The 20,321-nt window shown below is 35.9% G+C and overlaps 1 protein-coding gene across 2 annotated transcripts in view; it reads right to left on the bottom strand.

Annotated features, from left to right (window-relative positions):
• Positions 1-20,321, bottom strand: part of LRP1B (LDL receptor related protein 1B) — a 1,782,191-nt gene that overhangs the window by 95,945 nt on the left and 1,665,925 nt on the right. For both annotated transcript variants that reach the window (XM_080670835.1, XM_080670834.1), the window contains exons 78-80: positions 14,026-14,249; positions 12,123-12,229; positions 2,360-2,476 (exon numbers count right to left, since the gene is read on the bottom strand). In XM_080670835.1, the coding sequence (XP_080526961.1) occupies positions 2,360-2,476; positions 12,123-12,229; positions 14,026-14,249 (448 nt within the window). The remainder of the gene's footprint in view (positions 1-2,359; positions 2,477-12,122; positions 12,230-14,025; positions 14,250-20,321) is intronic.

Raw genomic sequence — 20,321 nt, 5'->3', positions numbered from 1 at the left:
AATCTTATAGAAAACCTTATTACTCTTGTTTAGAAAAACTCTTTCTGAACTAGAATATTTTAAACATTACCTGTAAGGTTATTAGAATTAATTTATTTGCCTTAGGGATATGTGCAATATTAAATATGTTACTCAGAACATAACAAACATTTCATCATCACTTTTATCATCATCACCACCACAAAGCGTTTGCTTAGGGCTTATAGGTGCTTCAGACGCAGTGTAATTTTCCCTGCCTTACAGTTTGCTGTCAAAAGAAAAGCCTCACAGGCCAATGTTATTTTTTTGCAAAAAACAGGCAGTTCATACAATTCTAAAATTGGATCAAATTAATGATCAAAATAGGTTACCTGAATTACAAATTTATCAAGCATTCTGAGTTGATTCTTAGCATTTGCAACAGCATGGATAGAACTGGAGAGCATTAAGCTAAGCAAAATAAGCCAGTCAGAGAAAGATAAATATCACATTATCTCACTCATTTGTGGAATATAATGAACAACATAAACTGATGAACAAAAACAGATCCAGAGACAGAGAAGCATAAATCAGATGCTCAAACCTCAGAGGGAAGGTAGGAGAGGGTGGGGGTAAGGAGTAGAGGTCAACCAAAGGACTTGTGTGCATGCATATAAGCCTAACCAACAGACACAGACACCAGGAGGGTGAGGTCATGAGTGAGGAGGTGGGGGGCGGGCAATGGGGGGATAAGGACACATATGTATATACCTTAACCAATAAAGAAAAAAAATATATAAAATAAAATTCAAAAATAAAGAGTAAAATAAAAAATTTGATGTTACTATTGTCTGTTTTGGAAACAAAGTAAAAAACACACAAATAAACAAACAAAAGCAAACAAACTGGCAAATGGTAATTACACATTTGACTTGTTTGGCTAAAAATAATAGAGAGCATTATTTTTCTCATGTTAAGAAATGACTTATTTAATTGCAAAAAGAATAATTAATAAAACATTTGGTGCTGAAATTTAAAGCAAGTAAGGTAGGTTTACAGTTATTTAGTTATTACATAGTCTATATTATTGTACATGTGCATAATACAATAATTAACAAATAAAAGAATAAACTATGTTTTGTGTATTCATAATTGTAAACTTACTTTTGCTCATCCTGTATTTCACCTATTATCTAAAGTTTGTAAAACATAAAATGTGTTTTAAACATGTATATTTTTCAATGTTCTTTGAAATAGTAAAATACACCCTTAAGCTGAAACATTTCTTATTTCAGAAATGTGGAATTATATTAGTCCATCCATGGTCACCATACAAAAACTCATACTTAGGCAAAGGCACGATAAAAAATCAATTTAATTATTTTTCTTTCAACATCTCTGCTTTTTTATTAAAGGAGCAAAACTGTGCTCATTAAATAAAATATGTACATATAAAAATGTCAAGTGCATATTATGAAAAATCATCTGTGGTAAGTCAAGGGAGAGGTTGTGGTAGAAAAAAAAAAAGAAATTAAGTTCACAGAAAGAAGTGAAGCTGCCACACAGGAGTCAGAAAGTGAGAGAGAGGAAAATAGGAGGCAGGCACAGAGGTGGAGACAAAAAGGGTGCTGCACGGAAGTGCACAAGTAGATACTGAGGTCACTGGGGGTGGCAGTAGGTTGTAATTTTTACACACTACTTTTGCCTTGCATAAAAGTATTGCTATAAATTACGTCCTATCTAATAAAAGGGTAATATGCAAATTAACCATCACTCCATCACAAAGATGGAGGTGCCCATAGCAGCTGGGGTGCTGGATGCTGGCGGCGTTGCCCCGGCAATGGGCCCCAGCGTCCTGTGTGCCCCGGCCCGCGGAGGGAGGGAGGGCAGGCGGGCCTCTGGCCAGAGGCCGGCTGTGGCGTGGGTCGCTGGCATTGTTGCAGGCTGGGCTGAGGGACCCCCCTACTATGCACGAATTTCATGCACTGGCCTCTAGTATAATAATAATAATAATTTTATCATCATATTTTGTTATATGCAGTAATGTATTTTCTGCTTGTTATCACTGTAATTTGAAATAAAAATGAGTTTTCACAGATGCTAATCTTTACTACTTGAAATGTTCCCCTTAGAATGGGATATCTTCAGAAGCAACTAAATTATTATTTTCTGAATCTAGGTAGTGATGGACCATTTTTGTCTAGAGTTAAGAAGTTTTTGTGGTTTGGCATCTTTGTTATTCTAGTAAGAATGAAAATTATAATCAATAGTAAGAGCTACAAGTTGAAAGAAGAAAGGATTTGAAGAAATCAAAAATTTAAAGCTTTCATACTTATATTTACGTACCCATATTTAATTCTCTCAAAATAATTAAAAGAAATAATGAAAGCTCTTCACAAACCTTGTCTGCTGCTGACAGAGACCACAGAGTCCGAGCCATCATATAGAACACTACCAATGAGGGAGAGCTCAAGGTCAGCCCAGTATATCCGTTCACTGAAATGATCCACAGCCAGCCCTGCAAAATCAACACACACAGACAAACAACAGATAATTTTATATTATTTAAATTATGTTTTTGCTTCTTAATGTATAATTATTATTAATGTTTCTCTTCAAGCATCATAGAAATTACATAATCTATATTATTGTACATGTGCATAGATTACATGTAATTTATTTAATAAGCTGGAGCAAAAATCTTATTTCACATAGGAAAAGCTATCCTAAGTACCCTTCCTTTCCACACTTAACTGATTTATTTGTTATGGCTAATTTTTTAAAAATATTTTTATTACTTCAGAGAGGAAGGGAGGGGGAGAGAGAGATAGAAACATCAATGATGAGCAAAAATCATTGATCGGCTGCTTCCTGCACTCTCCACACTGGGGATCGAGCCTGAAACCCGGCATATGCCCTGACCGGGAATCGAAGAGTTACCTCCTGGTTCATAAGGCGATGCTCAACCCCTGAGTCATGCTAGCTGGACTGTTAAGGCTATTTTCTAAAAGACTTTTCCATAATATTTAGTTTTTATTTTACGTGTGTGTGTGTGTGTATGTGTGTGTGTGTGTATATATATATATATATATATATATATATATATATACACACTGAGTGGCCAGATTATTATGTTCTCTGAACACATAATAATCTGGCCACTCAGTGTATATAAATATATATATTAGAGGCCTGGTGCATGAATTCGTGCATGGGTGGGATCCAGCCAGCCTGGCCAGGGGGAGGGGACATGAGCGGTTAGCCGGCCAGCCTGCTGGTCGAACTCCTGGTCAAGGGGACAATTTGCATACTAGCCTTTTATTATATAGGATATACACTGAGTGGCTAGATTATTATGCGTTCAGAGATCATAATAATCTGGCCACTCAGTGTGTGTGTGTGTGTGTATGTGTGTGTGTGTGTGTGTATATATATATATATATATATATATATATATATATATAAATTTAAATAGCTTATCCAAATTTAAAAATAATTCAATATAATTAGTTATATTTTGAATCTCTTGAGGTAAATTTCTCAGTACATAAAAGTTTGATGGGCTTAATTGTAAGATATTTTCACCCATTTAGAGCTGGTCTATAGTGGTGTGAGACATCTGTATGTATGCAGATATTTAAATAGATTAAAGATGCTTAAGTGGAGAAGAATGGATAGTAAATTCCTTAAAGTTCTATTTGTGCTTAAATTTTTCTCTGTAATTATTTTTCTTTAATCATCACCTTCCTCTGAGCTGGCTTGTCTTCATTTTTATCATCAGTATCTGTTAGTGAATAACAATGCACTAAAATAATATGTGATAAAAAATGCTTTATCACATATTATTTTAGTGCATTGTTATTCATTTAATTTAATTTTGAACATTTTATAATGTCATTAAAGCTGGCCATTATCTTGCAAAAATATCATCGACACATAGAATATCTTAAGTAATGTTCCTTCAATATAGAAGAGAAAGATCTATAATACCTGTATTCTATAATAAATTTTCACTGCTGTAGATATTTAATTTTTGTGATATAGCTAATCTCTAGATAAGAGGAAGTGCATACTCTGACAATACAGTGCAAGCAAAATACCACTGGCATCTGAATGTTAAAGAGCTTTTCCAATCAGAATATTCAATAAGCAACTGAGATAGACCTCAATGGCAAGGCAACTAAATGAAAGGTATTTCTGAATTTGTGCTAATTGTATTCCTGTGTAGATGACCCAACATTTAACAATCAGAGTAAATAAAAAATCATGGTGAACATCATTTGGGAATAATTCTTCAATTAAGTAGGTAGGTTGAGCCCAAATGTAATCAAACTAAACATAAATATTGCTCCTTAAGCAGGACATAAGGATGGTGTATGTCCAATCAACCTCTAGAAATAACTTCATACTTAAAACAATGAGTTACTAATGGTCCACATTTTACTAGTTTCTGCCTGATGATTAATTTGCTGTTTGAAGTCATGTTGGGAACTATTTTTTTGCTTTTGCATGTATAATTATGAGGAACATGAACCATAATAAGATCCAGTTTCCTGCTGCTGCCATTATACTTCAAAGTTGTCTAAGAAGGCATAGAAACCCTATTCTTTCTCTTCTACCTATGTAATACAATAATGAAGTAGGTTAAAATAAAAGCTGTGCCCCACAAAATACATCTTTATATTTAAATATATAAAATATTCTAATTGTAGAAAAGATAACAATGGTGTGTAATCCAACTTAATTACCAATATTGTTTTTTTCAGATTCATCAGTAGTAAAAAGTTCTCAAAAGTGTCATATATTGCACTATTAGTCTAGGCTTGTCTAAAATGTACCATCTTTATCTACTCTGGTCACATACTATATAATCCAATGGAGTTACATCTAGATAAAAATTACATAACAAAGCACTTAGTTGCCTGGGATTTATATTCCAAAAATTCCACAAATCGATGATTTTGGTTTTTCCTTAGCCCTTTAATAAAAGACATAGTCTTCAAATTAAAAAGTTAATAAAGGAATCAACTAACTTTTCTCATTATAGAGATGAGAGTCAAGTTTCTATGAAAAAAAAAAAAACACAACACACACAAAAAAAACTTAGTCCATATCTTTAAAATAGCACATCTTTTTTTTTTTTTTTTTTTTTTTTTTTTTTTTTTTTGTCTTAAAGAACCAATAATGAAGCAGGGGGATAGTCAACTTCAAAGAAAATCACTCTTATCTAAACTGAATATGATGCATATGTAGAACCAAGTCAGGGTAAGTACAGAAAATTGAAAATAAAATGATGTACTATGTCTAAAAAATATAATGGAATCACAGTTCGGAGGGTTTATAGAAGACAAAGGCACAGGCTCACTAAGTTTTAGGAATACACAATAAAGAATCCAATCATGTAGTCATTTCCTTAACATCTCCCATGATACAAAGACAACAATTGCATTTTAGCAATTTTTGAGTTTCACTTTGGTTGAACTCTGAAATTTTCTAAGGTTGTCCTCTCAATAGTTTCCCTATTTTTACTAAGGTCTTAAATAAAAAGGCAAATCTTATGAGAAAGACAAGCACCATATGATTTTACTCATGTGTGGAACTCAATGAACTAGCTGAACTTCCTAGCAAAATACAGACTCATAGAAAGAGAGCAGGCAGACAGCTCTGCTAGGGAAGCAGTGTTTGGGGAGGGGAGGTGGAGGGATTGAACAAAAAAGAGTGAGAACTCATGGACATAGACAACTGTGTGGTGATTGTGAGGGAGTGTGGATGTGGAGGTGGAAGAAGGCATAGAGGGGATAAATGGCAATACCAGTAAATTAATTAATTAACTAATTAATTAATTAAAAAAGAAAAAATCATATGAGAAATTACCATAGTACCAATGTAATAGTTCACAGAGAAGATTTTTGAAAGAGCTGTACATTAAAATTACTGTGTTTTCCGAAATAGAGAATAAGATTATATAGTTCTGTGTTAAATAAAAGCCAAGATTTATAAGGTAGTAATAACCAGCAAATGTGAACTACAATATTCTTGATTTAAGCAGTGATAAGAGGTCCAAAATATTAAATACTTACCTCTATGTCAAATTTATTTTCAAAAATTGTTAAAATTTTTAAAGAAAGGTTGCCTACTTATAATCTTAGTTTCCAAATTACATTAAACGTATTTTCCATATATATGTACATATATGCACATATATACACATATATGCATACCATATTTATTTATGAACGTTAGTAAAATAAATGCATCAAAGAATTGCATAATAGCCCTTAAGTTTTATCTATTTTATTTACTTAGACATCTTTGGTTGGCCAAGGATAAAGCAATTTGCTGAATAAATCAAATAATTTAAGACTAGTCCAAGGACCAGCGTGTAATTCTTTATTCTCTCCAATGTTGCCACAATCTGGGGGGAGCTGCAGGCAACATAAATAAGCTTCTATAAAACAAATAGTATGGTACTTAAATTTACGTAATTTTACATGCCCTTCTACTGGAGGGAAAACTGGAAAGTGTTCTGATCTGACACAACATTCATGAACAAAATCTATATTCATAAGGCAGCTCCCTGACAACATACTTTGCCAAGAACTAGACTTGGAGTATAGAACAGAACAGATCACTTTCCTATTCTCATGGAACATACTACTCAACCACCTCACAATTGATTGAAACAGAAGATAGAGAATGCTTCTTGTCTTTAATATAGTTCCCAATAATAAAAAAGGTGTATCATTTTTTAAAAGAGGCATTACAACCATATCATAGGCTAAAATGGTAGGTATTCATCTCTTCATTCATTCAACACATAATTATTTTTAAGCACACCAATTACAGGTAAGGTAAATATTATCAACACATTTTATCAAAGATGAGAAAATTGATGTTCAAAAGTTTTTGCAGGTTGCTCCATTTAACTCCCATATAAATGGAAGGCTGTGCTCTCTCTACTACTACATATTTCCTGCATAAGACACTATGCTGTGTCCAATTGTATGTATCATCTTCCTATTGAAACTTTTTCTTTAGCTGTGATGACACTGACTCCTGTTGCTTGGCTCCTATTCTCACACCCCTTTGCAGAGCTTACCCTTGATCTTTTACTCTCCAAATACAAGCATCTCACAAAATTCTACCCTAAGAAGTCTGTTTGTTTTCCCCTCCCTTGTCCATCTTAACAACTTTAAATATCAGCTTTCTGTTGGTAATTCTCCAAACTAAATTTCTACTTCTGCTTTGAACGCCAGAACTAAAATTTTCAGTTATTTGTGAGATGTCTCCTTCTGATTGATTCAGCTTGGGTTGCATCCACACCTGCACCATCTGCCTGTGGCTGAGTGACAGCACCACACAATCTGGGCTCAAATGCCACTCTAGTGACTTAAAAATGTTATACTGCAAACTGAGCCCCCCATTCTTTCTTTTTCTTTCTTTTTTTATTGATTAAGGTATTACATATGTGTCCTTCCCCCCCCCCATTACTCCCCACCCCACTCCTGTTCATGCCCTCACCCCCCTGGTGTCTATGTCCATTGGTTACGCTTATATGCATGCATGCAAGTCCTTTGGTTGACCCCTACCCCTAATCTCCACCCTCCCCTACCTTCCCTCTGAGGTTTGAGCATCTGATTGATGCTTCTCTGTCTCTGGATCTGTTTTTGTTCATCAGTTTATGTTGTTCATTATATTCCACAAATGAGTGAGATAATGTGATATTTATCTTTCTCTGACTGACTTATTTCGCTTAGCATAATGTTCTCAGCTCCATCCATGCTGTTGCAAATGGTAGAAGCTCCTTCCTTTTTACTGCAGCATAGTATTCCATTGTGTAGATGTACCACAGTTTTCTGATCCAGTCATCTGCTGATGGGCATTTGGGCTGTTTCCAAATCTTAGCTATTGTAAATTGTGCTGCTATGAACATAGGGGTGCATATACCCTTTCTGATTGGTGTTTCTAGTTTCTTGGGATATATTCCTAGAAGTGGGATCACTGGGTCAAATGTAAGCCCTCCATTCTTGACCTTCTTACTACTTTACTTTCATTCTTTTCTTCATAGCACTAAATACCTCATAATTTACTTTATAATTTACTCTTTAAATATTGTATTTTTACTGCTGGCATCTCAGCCCTTGCCCTCTACTACAAGCACTGGGAGGACAGGGAGTGACAACTGTGTATTCACTCCTATATTCTAAGTGACTAGAATTATGCTTGACATAGGTTAGGCACACAATAACTATAAGTTGAAATAATAAATAAGAGGCTTCTAAGAGTCTACTCCTGTATGTGGGGCAGAGTTTCAGAGCAGAGTTGCTGAGAAGAAAACTCATATATACCCACTAGAAAAGGAGTAGAGAGCCTTACACCAACTACCTTCTTGGCATGGCCTTAGGGATGTCTGAACAGGTCTTATTATCTGCTTAACATGAGTCAATGGTACTTTCCATGGTCTCTAAGACCCTGCATGGACTGGCCCCTATGCACCTCCCTAAGTCTTATCTCATGCCACTTTCCAATTTGTTTACTATGCTCTTTGGCTTTCTTTCAATTCCATTTTCTACCTCAGGACTGTCTGACCTGTTCTTTACTTTGTGTTGTAACAACATTTTACACCCATCCTTTCACATCACCTAGCAATTATTCTTAACAATCAACCATCCTCCAAAAGCCTCTCCTCCCCACTATAATCAAAGGGATACCTCTGCAGCATCCCACTCTTCTCCATAAGAGCCATTTACACACATGTGCATGTGTGCACTCACACACACATTTTTGGTTTGTGTTTAGAGTCACCCCACATTAGACTATAATGTCCAGGCGTGCAGTGGCCCATATTTCAGATGACTAGCAGTGCCTGGCATATAGTGAATGACAATATTTTTTGAATGAAAGGAGAGATGAATGAAAATACTTGTATGACTAACTCTAATCTATTGGAGATATTTCCTATCCCTCTATTCTCATATGCATTCAATAAATTCTACTACTCTCATTCTACTTTGTCTCCCACATACATCCTCTTGAGTGTATTCACTGTTACTGTTCTAGTTGTGCTTTCTCCACTCTCCAGGAGACAGTTCAATTGACTCTTAACTGGCCTTTTAGTTTCTGTATCTATTTCTTTTACTGGCACAGTGCTACCACCGCAACATACCCTACATTATTCACATCACTCTTCGAATCAGAACTGTACAGAGGTTCATTACTGACTAAATAAATCATGTCTAAACACCTTAGCAGTTAAAGTCCTCTATTCTCAGCTCATGTTACTTCACCTGACCTGCCCTCTTCCAGGTGCACCCAGACTCCTGTCATCATGAAGCATGCCACGCGTTCCACATTGCAGGCCCTGGTTCAGAGTGCTATGCCATTTAACACAATCAGCAATATTTTACGTTAATTATTATTACCTCTTGCTTTTTTAATGATAAAATCAAACTCTGAAGATAATAAGTTCATTTCTGAGATCTCATAGCTAATAAGTGATCCCCCAGAATTAAATAAACAAATAGATGTATCTGGCTCCAAAGAAAACCTTCATAAACACTACACCATGATGGATTATCTGCCCACTTTTCGAATATCTATCCACTCTTTAAACACTATTTCCAGAGATACCTTTCACATATTTTTGTTTGTTTGTTTGTTTTGCTTTTTGTCTGTTGATCACTGGAGATAATCTTTCTTGATTCTGAACTTCCATACTATTACCAGGTATGTAACGATTCCAATATTTTGCCAAAACTGTAGGTACTTCTGTTCATGCCTCAGTTTTGTGTCTTTTCAAATGTAAACTCCTCAAGAAAAGGGACTGTGCCAAGTTCATCATTAAATTCCCCATAGTACTGAGCAGAATGGTTAGCACATGGAAGATGGTCAGTATATGCACTTCATTTAGCCCACTGTAAAAGACACTGGGACCCAGCCCAAATTTCCATTACTAGGCAGGCTACCCATCTCCTGCTTTTAGCAGCTAAGGACTGCTAGGGAGCTATGCTCAGCTGCCTGCAGCAGCCTGCTTGGGAAGTTAGGGCCCAAAGGCCAAGCAATGATTCTGGGAAATATAAAAAGATGACCCCTTGCCTGTCATGGGATTTATACTCCGAAGCATACCCTGTGGCTCAAGCTGAGACTAGACTTTACCCGAGGCACAGTCTTCCTGGGCTCTTTCCCTTTCTCCAACTTTTACAGGTTTCTCCTGAATTGCAGTCCCTTCCTAAGTAACCTTTGCAAGAATTCCTGTCTCAAGCTCCCTTCAAAGCACCCTCCTACGTGCCCTTCTATAAACTGCTGCTGCATCATTCCTTAAAGTGAAAATATTACATATACTGTGATTATGTAAATGTTAACATCAGATAACTTCTGAAGTAATTTTACAACTTGTTTATAAGTCTAAAATTGGTAAAAAAATATTAAGTTAAGAAAAAAGTACAAAGGTCTGTAAACAATGAAAATGGTGTTTGAGCAGATATGCCACTCTCCTCCTCAATACTCTCCAATGGCTCCCCTTAGAGCTAGAACAGAATCCAGGGCTTATCAGTGTGTTCCAGGATCTAGATGATCTGCCTCTGGCCCCCTGGCCACCTGGCAACTCTCATCTCTACCACTTCCATATGCTTCTATGCATACAAACATATTTGCTATTTTTTGACACAGGCTAAGCTCATTCCTAACTCAGAACTTGCTGTTCCCTCTGCTTAGAATGGTCTTTCCTCACATATACATGTGACTTGCCATCATGATTTATTGTGATATTTTCAAATATTACCTTTCTAGATATACCTTTTCTGATAATAATAAATAAAATAGTATTTCCATAACTACCCATCCTTAGTATGTTTTTTTCCATATAGCACTTATAACTATCCGACATGAAGCATAATATCTATTCTCTTCTGTACAGGAAGGTATGTTTCATGGGAATCAGACTCTTTTCACAAGGGTAGGATCTTATTTCTTTAGCATCTGGAACAATTTCTGGCACCAGGTGGGTGTTCAATTAGTACTTGTTAAATCACTGAACGGAGACACACTTACATAAATGAACTAAATCCCAAAGACTGCTCATTCCCATAAAGAGTAAAAACAATCTAGTTGGAGGAAAAGGCATAAGGCACATTAAAAGTTAATAAGAATATAAGTGTAAAATATAAAATTTCAACTACAAAAGCTATTACAAAGCATAACTATTAAATAATATGTGCTATAGAAAGTGTATTCTATCCTTTTGATGGAAGTGTAGTAGGCAGGGGTAGGTGACACAAAGTCCCCTAGACTCCAATAGTCTGAAATGTTTTATTGAGGAAGAAGTGCTTAAGTTAGACCTTACAAGATGGGTAAAATATAGTTAATATACAAAAGTTGGAAGGGAAGTGTAGGTGGAAGGCTGGGAGAAAAATGGAGTCAGAGAAAGAACAGGGAGGGGCACACACACACACACACACACACGCCTGAGCTCCTGAACAGTCCTGGAGGTACGGAGAGTGTGGAGTGGTAATGTCGATGACATGATAGTGTAGATGACATTGTAGTGTCGATGACATGGTAGTGTAGATGACATTTCAGTGTAGATGACATTATAGTATCAATGACATTGTAGTATAGATGACATGGCTGTGTAGATTACATTGTAGTGTAGGCAACATGGCTGTGTAGATGGCATTGTAGAGTAGCCAACATAGTTAGGAGACAGATTAAAGCCAGGTTGAAAGTTGAGAATAAAAAAGCAAGGCATCATCAAACTTGCCTTTCACAAATATTATCTATGTTTTCCCAGTTCTTTGCCCATTTAGTTTCTCATCTTCTAATAATACTACCATCTACCACAACATCATTAACATTTAAATGTAAAAATATTCTGATACATTGCTATAAACTGTCAGAATTTTATTCATCTGAAATCCTACTAACGGCCTTAAAACTTAAGGCAATTTTCAAATAATATCCCCATAATATCACTGCAGTATGATAAGAACCTGACTTTTAGTTGGAAAAATACAACATGAAATGTTAATGACTTTCATAATGTTGTACTATAAATTATTTTATTTGCTTGTAAAAATGATTATATTGCCAACAAAACTAAAGACTTGTAACATTAATATGCTTAGAATTCTGATAAAATTTTAGACTATGTCAGAAATACATCATACCTGTGGGTCTCTGTAAATTCTTTTGGACTAAAATTCGTCTCAGAGTGCCATCCATGGCTGCTTCTTCTATATGGGAGTGGTCCCCAACAACAGTCCAATACATCATCCTGAAAACATAGGTCAAGTTGGTTAGCCTGGTGATGTGCTGTTATAACCCAATTGTACTGTAAAACATAGTATTTCTTCAGATCATGAGCATCAGAAACACCCCAGAGACCCTGAAAAGCAGATTTCTGGACCCAACTCTAAAGCTACAGAAAAGGAACCTTCCAGAAATCAAAATTTTAAATGGTCTTAACTATGCTCTAAAATTTGAGAGGCACTGCTTAATAATATGCACTATTGTTTATTACTTGATATTAAAAGTTCAATTTTGAAAAATTCATTAACATTTTAGAAGAAAAGTATTTTAACACTTAAAACTATCCTCTTGTGAAAGAATATTCATTTTATTACTGCTTCATTTTTTAAAAGTACTTTCTCAGAAGGATATCATTCTCCATTTAGAAGATACCACACAGCCTAATTTTGCTAAGTAAATAACATTTGATTCTTTTTACTCAGCATCCAATGATCCACTTTTTGGGTGATCAGGATTTTTACCTAAGATTTCCCTACTTACTTTTTGGTCATTGCTTATAATTGAAAAAGAAAAAGAGTAAAGAATGAAAAAATTCTAGTAAAAGAAATTAAATGGTTGTGTTAAATTGTTCAAATTTGTTTATACATAATATGTCTTAATCTTTTATTATCACAAATAGCTAAAACATGAGAACACTCTACATTCAATATGTTTAATGTTATATTATATACATAGCAGTGCTATTTACAATAGCTAAGATCTGAAAATAGCCCAAGTGCCCATCTGTAGATGAGTGTATAAAAAAGCTGTGGTACATTTATGCAATGGAATATTATGCATTCTAGACAGTGCATTCTAGAATGATCAGTCCAATAAAAAAGGACCTTTTACCCTTTGAGACAACATGGAGGTATCTGGAGAATATTATGCTAAGCGAAGTAAGCCAGTCAAAGAAAGACAAATATCACATGATTTCACTTATATGTGGAATCTAATGAACAAAATAAACTGCCAAACAAAATAGACCCAGAGACATGGGAGCATAGGGAAGGGGGGGAGGGGAAGAGATTAACCAAAGAACTTATATGCATATATGCATAACCCATGGACACAGACAATAGTGCAGTGAAGGCCTGTGGAGGGTTTGGGAGTGGAGAGGAGGGAACCAATGGGAGGAAAAGTGAAACATCTGTAATACTTTCAACAATAAACAAAAATAAAACACACACACACACACAAAGCATTATATTTAATGTTACAAAAATTCAGTATTAGATTCACTATAGTGGTAATATGTTTATCACATTAGTTTCATTATTCTGAAATGAAACATAAAACACACACACAGAGAATGTATATTTTTGCAACCTTTCAGAAAAAAATAAATATTTGGCCCTAACTGGTTTGGCTTAGTGGATAGAGCGTCGGCCTGCGGACTGGGGGGTCCCAGGTTCGATTTCAGTCAAGGGCATGTACTTTGGTTGCAGGCACATCCCCGGTGTAGGGTGTGCAGGAGGCAGCTGATCAATGTTACTCTCTCATCGATGTTTCTAGCTCTCTCTATCCCTCTCCCTTCCTCTCTGTAGAAAATCAATAAAATGTATTTAGAAATAAATAAGTAAATAAATATTTGCTCCTCAATTTGTGTAAAAATAACATGAGTGTGCTTTTGTACAAGAAAAATAGAGGGATTTTCAGAAGCCTTGTGAACCTATTATCTTTGAACACATTACAGAAATAAAACTACAGAGCACAAGCTGAACAGTCTCTAAAAATGGATGCTTATATCATGAAATATAAATTACCAAGTCATTAGCTTACCTTCTCTTAGGATTTACAGCAATAGCATAGGGTTCTCCAGCCATATTTGTTAAAAGTCTGGTGCAGTTGGGACCATTGAGCTGCCCCACGTTGATAGAATACCTCAGACTGGTCCAGTGGGTTGTGTAGTAACTGAACCAGTGCATTCTAGAATGATCAGTCCAATAAATATTTCCTGCTACCCAGTCAACTGCAATGTCTCTGGGTCTTTTAAATTCAGGACACTACAAGAAGACAAAATGACAAAGAAAAATTGTATTTTCAAAAAAACAATTTGGTAAATTTTTCTGTTATACATTGGTGTGTGAAAATTATATTATAAAGGCCCAGTCAGTATTCTTCTGAGAGTAACCATATTCTGATGTCTAATAGATTAGCTTATGCAAATGCATATAAATAGAATCATACACCACTATTCATAATTTTTTAACTCAATATCATGTCTGTGAAATTCATCCATATTGTTTTGCATGCCAGTTATTAATGCTTTTTAATTTATTTTTTAGGAATATAGCACAACTTGTTTACCATTTTATTATTGATGTCCATTTGGCTTATTTACAGTTTTAGGGCATTGAAACTAAAGTTCTGAATACTATTCTTGTATATGTCTTTTGGTGGACACAAGAATTCATTTCTATTGAGTATATAGCAGAAATAGACATGTTGAGTCTAAGATATAAATATGTTCAGGCTGAATAGATACTGTTAGAAATTTTTCAAAGACTTTTCACCAATATGTTATTTTCAGGAATTTCAAGAAGTTCCAGTTGCCCTGCATCCTCACCATATATAATTTGATTTAAAAATGGAAAAAATTAGTATAGATAGGCACACTTAGAAAGATATTGCATTTAAACATCTTTGGAGGAAAGTTACAATCTCTGTCATTTCTATTAAATCTGCTAGCTTGGATTTTCTGCTTAATATTATATTACTGAATTATTGTGAGACAAAGGTAGGAGAAGTCATTGGGAACCATCAGTAAGGAAAATAATGTATGCTCTGTGCCCCTCAATTAACTTAATCACTTTGAGCAGGAACTAGTGTAGTAATTAATTTTACATGGTCATATTTAATGTGCATAACCAAAAGTGAGAAAAGATTCACAGGAGCATTATATCAAGAATGGAAACAATTATTTAAAGGTGATTATAACTAGACATGTAGGCAATGTGTAAAACATCATTAGGAACTGGCAACCAGTGAAAATATGGGGTTTTGACACATGAAAATTTCTCAAGGGGTTTACTAGTGAACACATTTTATTAAGAAGTAGATGGATTAAAAGAGAAGAAACTGAACTTCACAAAAAAATAAAAAACAACAACAACACATAAGATAATAAGAAACAGAAATTGTAGATCACTATCTGCTATGTGATTAATGGGATCTCAAGGAAGAAAAATATGGCTTGAACTAAACACAGAACCCTAGCAATTTCTAATGACCTTTATTATCAGTCTTTTCACCTAGTGGTTTTTAATATGAAATTTCATCATACCTTATATCTGCACTCTAACAACAAAATATTATTCATCTATCGAGTAATATATCACAGCTAACTGAAGTGAAATAAAAAATACTCTGCAGACATACTCTAGAAATGACGTAAAAATACATGAATAGAATATAAAGATTTCTCTCAGCCAAATCACAAAATTATTTTCATGTGTTTCAGTATCATTCAAATTAACTGTTTCCTTGCTTTTTCCCCTGATTTGAGGGTATTTAAAAGTAATTATATCAACAAATGACATGGGCATGTCAGTGTAAATCATAATGTTCATAAGCTTAAGAGACAATGGAAAAAATAGCTATTATAATCTGTTTAGAGTCTGTTGGAGCACATTTATCATTTTCTAACTTCATAGAACAAACCTTTAGTATTCAGAAAAATATATTTGTTTTCTAGCACAAGCATAGAAAAATATATATTTTCCCTTTATCAATGTAAATATACACATTTTATCATAATGATATCCTGACTAAAATAGGACATATATAATGCAAAGTTCCACTTTAGTTTTTAATTTAAGATTTTCATTTTATTTATTCATGCTCAAAAAGTCTGATTAGCTGAAACCGGTTTGGCTCAGTGGATAGAGTGTCAGCCTGCGGACTGAAAGGTCCCAGGTTCGATTCCGATCAAGGGCATGTACCTTGGTTGCGGGCACGTCCCCAGTAGGGGGTGTGCAGGAGGCAGCTGATCGATGTTTCTCTCTCATTGATGTTTCTAACTCTCTATCCCTCTCCCTTCCTCTCTGTAAAAAATCAATAAAATATATTTTTAAAAAAAGTCTGATTATCTTTCCATTCTGTACTGCTAAATCTGAACTTCTGACAATTAAGAACCCACGTGTCTAATGTTAATAGAGCATTCAGAAGTTTGACTCAGTGATACTTTTCCAGGTAAGCAGTATGTTGAAGATTCTACTAATGATAAATTCTACAAAAATAAATCAAATTATTTAATAAATTAATAAGGATACTGCTTAGAGAAATTTAAAAAATGTTACTTTTCAATGCTAAGCATAAGAGATACTAAGTAACAGGCTCATTTAAGTCTACACATTTATTCTCTGCATTCTTGATCAAGGTATTCCTAATGTCATTCTAATACCAACTAAAATAGTTAGAATACAGGGTGAAGGATGCCCCCTTCAGGGCAAACCAGCTGGCCCCCACCCATGCACCAGGCCTCTATCCTATCTAATTCTATCTAATAAAAGAATAATATGCAAATTGACCATCACTCTAACACACAAGATGGCTGCCCCCATGTGGTCAAAGATGACTGCCCCCATGTGGATACAAGATGGCTACCACAAGATGGCTAGCAGGGGAGGGCAGTTGGGAAGGACCAGGCCAACAGAGGAGGGAAGTTGGGGGCGACCGGGGGCATCCTTCACACCTAATAAATTCAACCTAAAGTCATGAAACATCAGTGACAAGATGATTCTCATAAAATAAAGGCAGTAGGGTGAAGATGTTACCAGATGTTCATCCTCAGTGACTCAGAACAAACAGGATGCTCAATGATTTTCAACACTACAAAGCAGGATTGGAGAGGGGAAGAAAGAACAGCATGAAGACAACAGCAGGATGGTCCCACAGTCAAGGACCCTGTGGCCAAATTAAGAAACCACCCTTATAGTGAGTTTCATTAGATTAAAATAACTCCCCTTTTTGCTCACAGTTAGACCAGGATTGTGAATAGCATCCTACCTAATAAAAGAGTAATATGCAAATTGACCATACCTCCACTACACCCACAAGCCACACCCACCAGCCAATCAGGAGCAAGTATGCAAATTAACCCAACCAAGATGGCTACGGCCACAGAGAGAGAAGGAGGCTTGAGTTGCCCCGGGCAATGGAGGAAGCCAAGCTTTCTGTCTGCTCTGGCCCGCCTTGGCCTCCACTCAAGGCTACAAAGTTTCAATTATAGAAGATAAATAAATCTCAACAAAAATGGCTGTGGCCACAGAACGAGCAGGAGACTTGGCTCTGCTCAAGGCTACAAAGTTTCAATTGAAGAAGATAAATAAATCCCAGATACCAGGGCCTCCGCTTGGGTCGCCAGGGGGTGTGGCTGTCACGCAAACCACCACAGGCCCCTCGCCCAGGCCGCCCCACACCCCAAGGGAACCCCCACCCTGATCCGGGACACCCTTCAGGGCAAACCAGCTGGCCCCCACCCATGCACCAGGCCTCTATCCTATCTAATTCTATCTAATAAAAGAATAATATGCAAATTGACCATCACTCTAACACACAAGATGGCTGCCCCCATGTGGTCAAAGATGACTGCCCCCATGTGGATACAAGATGGCTACCACAAGATGGCTAGCAGGGGAGGGCAGTTGGGAAGGACCAGGCCAACAGAGGAGGGAAGTTGGGGGCGACCGGGCATGCAGGGAAGGACAGTTGGGGGGGACCCAGGCCTGCAGGGGAGGGCAGTCAGGGGAGCAGTTAGGCATCAATCAGGCTGTCAGGGCAGTGGTTAGGGGGTGATTAGGCTGGCAGGCAGAAGGGGTTAGGGGCAATGAGGAAGGCAGATTGGAGAGGGTGCAGACTGGGCTGAGGGACACCCCCCCCCCACGCATGAATTTCGTGCACCAGGCCTCTAGTAAGCCATATAAAAGGGATTCTTATATTGGTATAGACTGGGTAGTAGGAGGTAGAAAAACCTGCTGAATCTTTTTTTTAATAATATTTATTTCTATTGATCCTCACTAAGGATATTTTTTCATTGATTTTTAGAGAGAGTGGAAGGGAGGGGAGAGAGAGGGAGAGGGAGAGACATCAATGTGAAAGAGACACATCAACTGGTTGTCTCCTACATGTGCCCTGACTGGAGCCAGGAGAAGGACTTGCAACCCAGGTATGTGCCCTTGACCTGGAACAGATCCCACAAACCTTTGGTTCAGGGGCTGACGCTCCACCACTGAGCCACACCAGTCAGGTCCCTGCTGAATCTTGATATAGTAAACAATTTATGAAGTGGTTCAAAATCAATCAGGTAAATACAAAAAGTGGAAAACACAGGCAAAGCAAACAGATTCTGGGAGTGGAATGGAGTCTGATGGGGGAAAATAGAAACAGGAAAGCTAAAAATACAGCTATTTGCCTCCAAAGGGGATGAAAACAAAACAAACACATAGAATTAAAAAGAAAATATAAAACTCTCATTTGCCCCTTGGGCTAGCTCAATCGACAGACAGGCCAATGAACTAGAGTACTAATGAAGTAAGTCCTGTTTGAGAGGCTGCAGAGGCCTGGAGTTACCCTGACAACAAAGGCATGGCTCAGATGTTGCACAAAGTAGAAGACACATTTTGACTGCTTTCTGCAGACAGATGGTTTCTTCCCTAATAAGCTCTCCATATACACAGCCAAAGTGTTGAGACCTGAGGCATTCTTTATGTAGAGATATATTAGTCAGATGAATAAAATACTTAAATCTTATAGAAAAATTGGCAACTCAATTGTAACAAAATTACTACTTTAAACAAGCAATCCTTTACAGCTGTGGATTATAAGGTATCTGTCAGAACCCCAACTTCAGTAAACTGAAGATGTAAGTCCCTGGAGACATGTACTTTTTTAAATATCAAGGAGAGAGAAAAACATATGAAAGAGGATTTCAAGCAATTAAGCCTTGGAAATGTTATCTTCTTCATAACAAAATTCTTATAGTTAGAAATATACTTTAAGAAAATATAGTTAACACAGGATAGATTGAGATAATCACATATTTGGTTTGTGATTTTTTTCATCTTTGTGTAAATCTAAGAAAAGAAATTCAGTTCATTTTACTAAAGTTAATTATCTCCTAATGTAATACCATTAAGACAAAGTTGTAAAGCCACTCTAAAAACCTGCGTGTGTGTGTGTATGTATGTATGTGTGTGTATGGGGGGGTAGTATATGTCACACTATTTATTTCCATTTTTGGTCTACAAAATATGAATCAATAAAAACTTACATTTAGAGCTACAATATGTCAGAGGTCCAAAATCACTTTAGGGATGAAATCCCTGCCTTCTCTCTATAATTTCTTTTGAAGAAGAGATTATTTCAACTGAGTAATTGTAAAGCTATATTTATCTACATTAGGGCCATGCCAACATGGAACAAACTCCTGCTAAGGTAAAAAGAAACCAAATAAAAATATGTAGTTGTCAAAATCCTTTCAAAAAAGACCATATTTGTCTTTGGATTAGAGATTCGTTATTTTCTATGTGATTGTATTATTTTTTAGCATGTTCACAGTTCTATTAACTTATTTCTTATGATTTACCACCCTCTCTCCATCAAAAACAAAACTGGCTCTCAATGCCTTCATTCACATTATTAGGTAAACAAAAGATATCATGGAAGATTAGAAAGCATGCAAAATTTGAAGTCAGGAACAGGGTTTAAGACCTAATTATAGTTTCTCTATAAATTATTTAGTGTATAAAATAAAGACTTTGGATTAGATTACCTGTAAAACTCTTTAGCTTCTAAATATTAAAATTATACAACTATTTAAAATATTATCCATTCTATATAAGTCTGTGTTTTATGTAGTCTTCAAGATGTGTTGAATGCTAATTATGAATTGTCATGCATTAGTCAGTAAGTTAAAATTGTGTTGGTACTTAGGGGATAATTTTGATGTCATCTCCCTATTGAGTGACCTAGAATTAAGAGTCAAGTTGCCTTCTGACATTTACAGTTTAAACAAGCATAACACTTGAGATGTACTGCAGTGTTATCTGAAAGTAGAGATTGCAAAATGTGAGTTT

This window comes from Plecotus auritus (genome assembly GCF_963455305.1).
Source record: "Plecotus auritus genome assembly, chromosome: 5".
Lineage (NCBI taxonomy): Eukaryota > Metazoa > Chordata > Mammalia > Chiroptera > Vespertilionidae > Plecotus > Plecotus auritus.
Note: the sequence above shows the minus strand (reverse complement) of the source record. Positions and strands in the feature narration are given on the sequence as shown.